We start from the raw sequence: 10,268 nt of genomic DNA on the forward strand, positions 1-10,268 counted from the left end.
CCCATCTGAATTAGGACATTTAGGCTATCCATCTAATAGTAGCCTACCAAAATCTTATTAACAGTAGAAGTTAAATCTTACTGTAATCTTCAAATCTGGGTACTGTCTTACGTTTTAAAATCACAAAGGGAGTTTGCCCCCATCAGACTAACGTGACAGTCACGACTCATGCAGCTGTAAGCTTTTCTTTCTCTTTTGTTTTTACTCGCGATCTTTACAACACGCATTACATTACGTATTTCATGGCACACTCGTTTTCTGTGTATTTGGCGTCACCTATTGTTGTGGGTGTATTATTGACACATCAAAGTCTAGACCCTGAATATAAGACGACTGCGTTTTTTCAGATGCATTTCCAAGAAAAAAACATCGTCTTATATTCGGGTCAATACGGTATTCATATTCAAAGGCTTTTTTATTAATTTATTTAGTGAACCAACATTTTAGCCATCAGCCTTTCTCAAGGTATAATGCATATATAATGTATATTAATGCAGTATAATGTGAAGTTTCCGACCTGATGAGTTGCCTAAATTCAAGGATTGCTTGTAACCTGAAGTTGACAATGCGACCATGTTTTTATATTTGTCATTAGAATTGTTTGTTGGCAACAAAAGAGAAGATTTAAGATCTCCCAGTGGTTTTCCACTGTATTTCCGCTTTCTCTATAGTTTTAATGTTTGAAAGCAGAGAAATTAAGCAGCCGCACATATTAGTGTTGTAATTTTACTGTTCTGTAAAATTAAATGTATCATTATTATTATTATTATTATTATATTAGTATAATTTTTTTACAGTACAATAGTATTATTCCAATAGTAATATATTCTTTATTGATTGGTTTAATTTTTATAATTTGAATAATAATAAAATAGAAATATTATTTTTAATAAATAACAATAATAATAATTATTATCATTATTATTATATTAGTGAATACTTTTGTTATTTTACAGTATTATAGTATTATTGCAATAGCAATATTGCTTTATTTTTTATTGAAATAATAATACATTAGAAATATATATTTTTTGTAATAATAATAATAATAATAATAACATTGTATAATCTTATTGAATGGGGAATGTGATTTCCTTCTTCTTCTTTTTTTTGTCCTAAGCTGATGACATGCTGATTATATCACTGTCATAGAAAGCAGACAAAACAGGTCAACAATTACCAGCAGTTTTATAGCAGTTTTTCTTGCACTAAAAACATTACAAAGTGAGTAGTCCTGTTATTCATAAACCTGCTGGCGATTGTACATTGAGAAAGGCTGACGTTGCTTCAGTAAGTAAATGAACTTAAGAATCTGAGTTGTGCAGTAACACGTTCTTCTTCAACATACCCAAAAAGTCTCCAAATACCATAAAAACTCACCAAACGGACAAACTCTGATTACGGTAGCCAAACACTAAATACCCCAAACTATCCCAACACCCCAAACATAAAACATTCAACAGCTAGCCAATCACACTTCACATAGCACAGCACTTCTCTCTGATTTACGTCAGTGTTTAGTGCATGCAAACTGATGAGAAGAGCGTCTGACCGGCTGGCGTTCATCTCAATCATCTGCTCTGAGTCGGAGTTATTTCCCAGTGTCTCGCTGAGCGTCTCTGACAGCAGGCATTTCCTGTGGGCTCTTTAAAGATGCTGCTATTGTTGAGTCCAGATACATTCCTTCAGCTCACTGCTCTTATCGTCGCTCTGTCTTCATGCCTTTAAAGGCTTTTGTGCTCAAAGTGCCTGTTATTTTTGTATCAGGGTGTTTATTAGCCATTATGAGAGGAAGCGCTTGGGGTCCGAGATGCTCCGGGGGTCTTAAAGTTGAACTGAAACGCCTTTCACAACACATTTTAGTTACATAATGCAACATTTATGAGCATAAAAGGAATTAGGAAAGGAAAAATACAATGGTACAGTATTGAATTGTATATAATATTGCTACCATATTAATTATAATTAATTGAAAAACATATTGCATAAAATGCAATATAAATAGTAGATGAAAAACTAACTGAAATAAGTTTTAAGTTGTACGCAAGTATTAAAATTACTTTAAAAAACCTGAAATTAAAACTAAATAAAAATATATTAAATATAATAAAATAACTAAATTAAATAAAAATGGCAAAAAAAATTACTAAAAATAAAATAAATTAAAACTAAATAAAAATATATTAAAAATAATAAAATAAATAAAAATGGCTAAAGCACATAACAAAATTACTAAAAAATGAAAGCTGAAAATATAAAAGCTAATTCAAAGCTGAACTATAAATAATAGATGGAAAAATGTTTAAATAATGAAATAAGTTTAAATAAATACTAAAATCACTAACTGGAAATTTACAATTTGAAAAAAAAAAAACTAAATAGAAATATAAAAAAGTAATAGAAATGAAACAAGTTTAAGTTCTAAGTAAGTACTCAAATTATTAACTTGAAATAAACTAAAATGAAAATAAAAAACAACCAAAATTACAACTGAAAATATAAAAATCAAAGCTGAATATATTAAATATAATAAAATAACTAAATTAAATAAAAATGGCCAAACAAATTACTAAAAATAAAATAAATTAAAACTAAATAAAAATATATTTAAAATAATAAAATAAATAAAAATGGCTAAAGCACATAACAAAATTACTAAAAAATGAAAGCTGAAAATATAAAAGCTAATTCAAAGCTGAACTATAAATAATAGATGGAAAAATTTTTAAATAATGAAATAAGTTTAAATAAATACTAAAATCACTAACTGGAAATTTACAATTTGAAAAAAAAAAAAACTAAATAGAAATATAAAAAAGTAATAGAAATGAAACAAGTTTAAGTTCTAAGTAAGTACTCAAATTATTAACTTGAAATAAACTAAAATGAAAATAAAAAACAACCAAAATTACAACTGAAAATATAAAAATCAAAGCTGAATCAAAGCTGAAATGTAATCAAATATAAATATTAGATTAAACATTGAAATAAGTTTAGGTTCTAAAAGTACAAAAATGACTAACAGGAAATAAAAATGAATTAAACAAATAGAAATATAAATAAAAGCAAAAAAAAAAAAGAAAAGTGCCTAACAAAATTACTTCAAATTAAACTAAATTTAAAATGAAAACTGAAAATATAAAAACGTTAAGAAAAACCGTATCTAAAAATAATATATAAATAATACTGACTGGTACAGTATAATTGATTGCATTTTGAAGACTTTCACTCTTTTATTTGTTTATTTATTTTTACAGCTTTTACTGGGGCACTTTGGAGCATGTGCTAAATTATTCAATGTAAATGAACTCGAAATCCATGTCTTGTCATTTTGTCAAGGGGTCTGGATATCCTGGGGCACTCGTGCCCGGTGCGGGATACCCGCCGCAAGCCTCCGTCCTCGACCCGCATGAAACATGGAACCATCACCGACAGGAGGTGCCTGTGTGGTCTCCAAACATGGAGGTGAGTGAAGAGACGAGGACGTACTTGTGTGAATGAGCGCTGTTGTAACTCCTGCTGTGTGTGTCAGGATGGGGGCGCTCTGGGGATGGAGGAGACGCTCATCAAACAGCAGCAGCAGATGGAGGAGGACCAGAGATGGCTGCAGCAGGAGGAGAGCTTCCTGGTACTGACACAACATCTCTCTCTGCTCTCTTCCTTTTACCCCAAGCCTTTCTGAAAGCTTTAATGGAAGCTAACCAAGCATTTAATCTAAAAACTTTATAAAGAAATAAAGTTTTCAATTTAAAAAAACAATACATATTTCATTATAATATAAACATATAATGTGTAAAATATTACAGATATACAAATATTAAAATAGTATAAATTATTATTATTGTATGTGAAAACCTTGAAATGTTCATATAAAATTTTTATATTTTTAAAAAGTCATGAAAGTTTTTAGAGTAAAAATAATAAAGTATTAAATAAAAATATTACATTTTATAAATATTTAAATATAAAAAAGAGTATTAAATATTAATAAAATATAACAGATATACAAATATTTTTCTGAAAGCTTTAATGGAAGCTAACCAAGCATTTAATCTAAAAACTTTGAAGAGTGAAAATAAGAAATAAAGTTTTCAATTTAAAAAAACAATACATATTTCATTATAATATAAACATATAATGTGTAAAATATTACAGATATACAAATATTAAAATAGTATAAATTATTATTATTGTATGTGAAAACCTTGAAATGTTCATATAAAATTTTTATATTTTTAAAAAGTCATGAAAGTTTTTAGAGTAAAAATAATAAAGTATTAAATAAAAATATTACATTTTATAAATATTTAAATATAAAAAAGAGTATTAAATATTAATAAAATATAACAGATATACAAATATTAAAATGTTATAAATGTGTTTTTATTATTATTATTATTATTGTTAGTAGTAGTAGTAATATTATATGTGAAAACCTTGAAATTGATTTTCAAGACTGGATTAAAGATTAAATTAATATCATCTTAAAAAGTCATGGAAACGTCAAGAGTGAAAGTAAGAAGTAAAGTTTATATATATATATATATAGTGTGTGTGTATACATTTAAATATTTAAAGAACAATATTTATAGAATATAGAATTGCATATTATGCAGTTTATAATAATAATTATCATTATTATTTAACTTATAATTTTAGAAAATATATAATAAATATTTATATAAAAAATGCAATAACATTATTATACATATTTATTAATAATAATAAACAATAATAAACCATTTAAAAAATAAATGTGAAAATTACTATTAAAAAAATCGTTTTTCATGAAATGACTCGCAGCGGATCAGCTGTTCTCTCCCTTCCTGCATTTTCTTTGGCTTGTCGGTCACTCTGAGTGTGTTTGCATCTGTTGCTGTTGTTGTTACTCGGAGGAAGAAATGGAACAAAATGAAGATGTCCTGATCTCCCAGATTCAATCCTGAAAACAAAGCTGTAAATCTGTGAGCACCTGCAAACAGAAACCTGCTTCCATGAAGCTCTTTTATCCGTCACATGTGCATCTCTGCCAAACGCAGTTAGATCCGTTCTCTCCTGAGAAGCTCTTTATTTCCAGATGATATTTTAGGCATCACATAATGTGGGAATGTTGGTGAAATGTTGCTGAGAACAGTTGTGTGGCGAGAGAGAGGCGTTTAATTGACACTTACCAGATCTGACACGCAAATGATGTTGGCCGCAGGCTGAGGCTGTAGATTTGAGGATTGTTGTCAGGAGAGATTGAGCTTTAACATCGCTCTCCGTCCAGTGGAAACTTGGGCGGCCGCTGAGGACGCGTGTCATTAGAGAGCGTTTGGTTTGGCAGTGAAGGTTGGTGGGAATCGGTGGAAACCCGTGCCTTTAAGGAAAAAAACAAATGCTCAGAATACCAAAGGAAAGAATCAGAGTGTGTCTGGAGTGAACACTGATATGATTTAAAATGGTAATATAGTGAGCAATTTGACCAAATCTTTAAAAAAAAAAAAAATTATACATCTAAAAAAATATCTATAAATCATAAACAATTTAAAGGGATAGTTCACCCAAAAATGAAAATTTGATGTTTATCTGCTTGCCCCCAGGGCATCCAAGATGTAGGTGACTTTGTTTCTTCAGTAGAACACAAACGAAGATTTTTAACTCAAACCGTTGCAGTCTGTCAGTCTTATAATGGAAGTGAATGGGAATCACGGCTTTGAGAGTCAAAAAAACATACACAAACAAAACCAAATGGAACCTTGCGGCTCGTGACGATACATTGATGTGTAAAGACACCAAACGATCGGTCTGTGCAAGAAACTGAACAGTATTTATATCGTTTTTTACCTCTGATTCACACTGTCCTGAGTGCGTCCTCTACAGTCGTCTTCTTCTTGCTTTACGGCGGATCGCAGTCTTGTAAGTGCATTACCGCCACCTATCTCTCAAATGGACCATTGACACTTCTAATTGAGATTGTAGATAGAGTGTCAATGGTCCATTTGAGAGATAGGTGGCGGTGAATCAGAGGTAAAAAAACGATATAAATACTGTTCAGTTTCTTGTGCGAGTGAGATCAGAGCCTGAGTGCAGTGTTTATCAGAGCTCAGCAGCACATACCAGGAGCTTTTTCTGCTGGTGTAAAACCAGTGGGAGGAAAGGAAAGCGTGGGATGTGAAAGAGAGGACAGACCGACAGGAAAAGACGTGTGAGGGAGTCTGAGAGAGAGAGAGAGCAGTCAGGCTCTTCTGAGCGTCCTGAAGACTCACATCTCACATGGAAACACACACAACTCGCTCTTTCCTCGCCGCGGCGCACTCACGATCCCTCGGACGCCCCGCTCACAGGATGCATCTCTTCAAGTTCTGTTTCGGAAAGACGGTAACTGTCACACCATAGTGAGGGATGATGCTGGGTTTGGAAGTTATTTCCAGTTGTTGAGCTTTTGTAGATGCTTTGTTGAGCAAGAACTTTGTCGTGAAGTTTGTCACTCCTTCTTTGTGAGACCTCGAGTGAGATCTGTCAGATCAGAAGGTAGACTTGTTAGGGAATTTTAAAATTGTGATTTCCAAGCCTGGAAAAGACATGCAAATTCATATCATTTGAAAAAGTCATTAAAATTCTTAGAGTGAAAATGAGAAAAACATTAAATATTTAAATATAATGTATAAACATTTAAACAATAAATATTGATGTAAAATGTACTGTTTATTATTATTGTTATTAATATTAATTAATACAATCTTAAAAAGTCACGAAAAAATCTGTGAAAAAGAGTTACGTTTTCAAAAAAAATTAAGTTAAATATTTAAAAAATAGCAGTAATGTATCTATGGAGGTATTTCTATGTTTGTATATATGTATATGTGTGTGCGTGTGTGTGTGTGAAAACCTTGCTTTTTGAAATTGTGATTTCCAAACCTTGAAAAAAGTCATGCAAATTAATATAGTCTTTAAAAAAAAAGTTTCTAAATTGAAAATAGAAAGAAACACATATTTATAATAAAAATGCAATAACATTATTATACATATATATTATTAATAATAAACAATAATTTAAAAAAAATTACTATTAAAATAGCAATAGTAATAAATATAGCTAGTAAATATAGTTTCTTTCTCACTTTTCAAAATTTTAAAACATTTCAAAGTTTCAGTTTTATTTTATTTTTTGTTTGTTTTCGATGCTGTTGTGCTTTTAATCCAGTATTCACAAATAACTGGAAAAGTCCATGGAATTCATCAGTCATGTGATGTGTGAGTGATGACATAATCAGATGAACAAATCCTTTTCTCTGGAACTGATGCATGATTTGAATCTTTAGTCCATATATTTGAATAATGATTGTGTTTGTTCAGAAGCCGGAGTCGAGGAACTCGAGGGGCAGCATCGACCGCGAGGACAGCGCTCTCCAGTCCCCGGTGAGCGACTTCCCATGATTCCCTGCTTGTTTTTGTTTCTTCCCTGAGGGAGATTTACAGTGCCACAGCGAGGACACAATCTGCTTCTCACTTCCTGTTAGAGTCGCATGCGGCCAGTAATACCGATCGTACGCCAGCCTCAGACACCATCGGGAAGGAATTCATTTAGCAGAGAGCTGAACTAGAGGAATCTGAGACCCTGAGAGGAGAAAGGGGCAATTAAAGGGGCATCGTGGGGTTTTTCTGTGTGCCATCATCATCTCTGACACATAATGAGTGAAAAACAGGCATCATCTCATAAGAGCTCATCATCATCTCGTTCACAGCTGGGATTCCAGCAGATCTGCACTGAGGGTTTGCTGACATTCAAGGGTCAAACTCTTTTTTTGGAGTCGGTCTCTGAGGACCTGAAATATGCCTGGTTTTCCCACAAACTACCCACAGTTCCACAGGACCCTGATGGGCAGCGTGAACCCAGTCTGAGTCCAGTGGAGGAGGTGTTTTAATGGCTTGTTTCTGACTGTGTTTTCTTTCAGATGGGGAAGCAGCATGTTTATCAGCCGGTGGGTAAAGCAGGTACGAACACAGACGCTCCTGAATGCACATTTACAATACAAATTATACAGAGATGGATCAACTCTTTATTTTCTTGCATAAAGCAAATAGTTTTATATAAAAATCATTTTGACAGTTGTGATTTTCAGGCCTAAAAAAAGTCATGATAGTTACTAAAATCTTTTGGAAATTTGTGGTGTCAGTTGTTGAAAAATATCTCAAATACTGTATGTGATTGTAATATTTAATTCCAAATATTTTATTTAAAATTTTAGAATTTATTATAGAAATGTTGCAGTTTAATTTTAGTTAAAGCTTTAGTAATTTAGTGATGTTTTTACATACGTGTGTGTGTGTGTGTGTGTGTAAAATAATTTAAAGAAATTTATAGAATTCATTCATTCATTCATTTTAGTTAATCAAGTTAAACTAAATGAAAATGAGAAATGGTACCTTGCCAACTAGTTGGAATTAAATAAGTTTAATTTTGTATATTTTTATTTTTATTTGATTTAATGTTTAATTCATTCAAGTAACAAAAATGTTTATTTTATGGTTTTATTTTTATTTTTAGTTATATAATCATTTAAAGAAAGGTTAGAGGTTAAAGAAATTTCTAAAAAATTTCTGTGTATATTTTATAAAATTAAAATATATATCAAATTTTAATTTGAGAAATTTCTGATTGTAAGTGTAACCTCTTTAAATTAATTTTAAAATCTTAACCCAAGTCAGTAATTACAATTGACTGGAAAAATGCTAATATTTTTCATGTAATATCTATGCAAAGTTGATACATTTTAAATGTATAGAATTAAAAAAATATATATACAAAGCTGAAATACAGTGATTCAAATTTCATATTTAGATATTTCTTTGCAATATCGGGTCACGTAAATGTATAAATAAATAAAACTGTCCTGCAAGAAAGGCTGTTTTAAGACATTTAACTAAAAGAAATAAAACAAAATAAAATTTCCATACTAATTATTTTTAAATGAGTCTATAGTATTATAATGCCAAATGGTTTGCAGTCAGGCAACATTGCATTTTTGTGCATTAATACAGAATGGTGTGCATTTATTACCAGCGTTTCTCACATGTCTCATCCAATTAGAATTGTTTTATAATGACTAATATGCAAATTGTAGACCAGAGAATCATGTGATCCTTCCTGTGTCCAACAGAACATGTGGCTCCTCCAAAGAAGCCGCCCCGTCCCGGCGCTCCGAGTCACCTGACCAACCTGAACCCCGTGGACAGTTACAACGAGGGTGTCAAGGTGCGTAATACTCAGTTAACTAACTAACTTCCCCAGGCATGATGTTGTGTTAACGTCTACGAGAGGTGAATGCTGAGATGTGTGCAGCATGCTGATTGGCTGTCGTGTTCCGCATGTTGAGTCCTCGAGTTTCCCGCACACACACCCACATAGAGTTCGGATAGAGTTGATCTTCGTCAGCAGAACACACTCCAGCCAAACCTCGAAGAAAAAACACCACACACACACTGATCAGGGCACAAACACTTGCTCAGTAGTGCACCTAAAGTTCAGCGAATAAACAAAATCCACATCTATCCTGAAGACAGAAAGAGTTTTTCTGACCCTCTAGTTTTCACGATTATTTCTATACTACTACAGTTTTTATTACTACTACTATACTACTATATATATATACTACTGTAGTTTTTTTTTTGCATTTTAGTTTTAGTTAAAGTTTTAGTTTTAGTTCATTAGTATTAGTTATTTAGTTTTAGTGTGTGTGTGTGTGTGTGTGTGTGTGTGTGTATATTGTATATCAAGTCAAACTAAATGAATATGAGAAATTGTGTCTTGGCAACTAATTATAGTTTAGTCAAAATAATATAGTCAAAATAATTTAATTTTAAAAATATTTTATTTCAGTTAATGTTTATTTCCATTCAAGTAACAAAAGTTTATTCTATATGTGTGTATATATATATATATATATATATATATACAAAAATAGTCGGCATTTTAATTTATTCATTTTATCATTTTTATTTGTTTTTTTGTGTATATCTATTTATTTAATTACTTATTTACTTTAGTAAATAAAGTTAAACTAAATGAATATGAGAAATGGTGCCTTGCCAAGTAGTTGAAATAAAATAATTTAAATTTTTTATATTTCATTTGAGTTCATGTTTATTTCAAGTAACAAAAATGTTTATTTAATGGTTTTATTTTTAGCTAACTATAATAACATCACAGTGGTCACGACCCGCCACACACACACAGACACACACACTCACTCACACACACACACTCACACACACACACACACACA

The 10,268-nt window shown here is 31.2% G+C and overlaps 1 protein-coding gene across 12 annotated transcripts in view; it reads left to right on the forward strand.

Moving 5' to 3' along the window:
• LOC107559761 (focal adhesion kinase 1-like) overlaps positions 1-10,268 on the forward strand; it is a 95,176-nt gene that overhangs the window by 81,547 nt on the left and 3,361 nt on the right. For all 12 annotated transcript variants that reach the window (XM_016243708.1, XM_016243710.1, XM_016243711.1 and 9 more), the window contains 5 exons: positions 3,340-3,465; positions 3,533-3,628; positions 7,339-7,401; positions 7,938-7,977; positions 9,144-9,238. In XM_016243708.1, coding sequence (XP_016099194.1) covers positions 3,340-3,465; positions 3,533-3,628; positions 7,339-7,401; positions 7,938-7,977; positions 9,144-9,238 — 420 coding nt within the window. The remainder of the gene's footprint in view (positions 1-3,339; positions 3,466-3,532; positions 3,629-7,338; positions 7,402-7,937; positions 7,978-9,143; positions 9,239-10,268) is intronic.

Source organism: Sinocyclocheilus grahami, unplaced genomic scaffold (assembly GCF_001515645.1).
Source record: "Sinocyclocheilus grahami isolate Dianchi unplaced genomic scaffold, SAMN03320097.WGS_v1.1 scaffold697.1, whole genome shotgun sequence".
In the NCBI taxonomy this organism is placed as follows: Eukaryota; Metazoa; Chordata; class Actinopteri; order Cypriniformes; family Cyprinidae; genus Sinocyclocheilus; species Sinocyclocheilus grahami.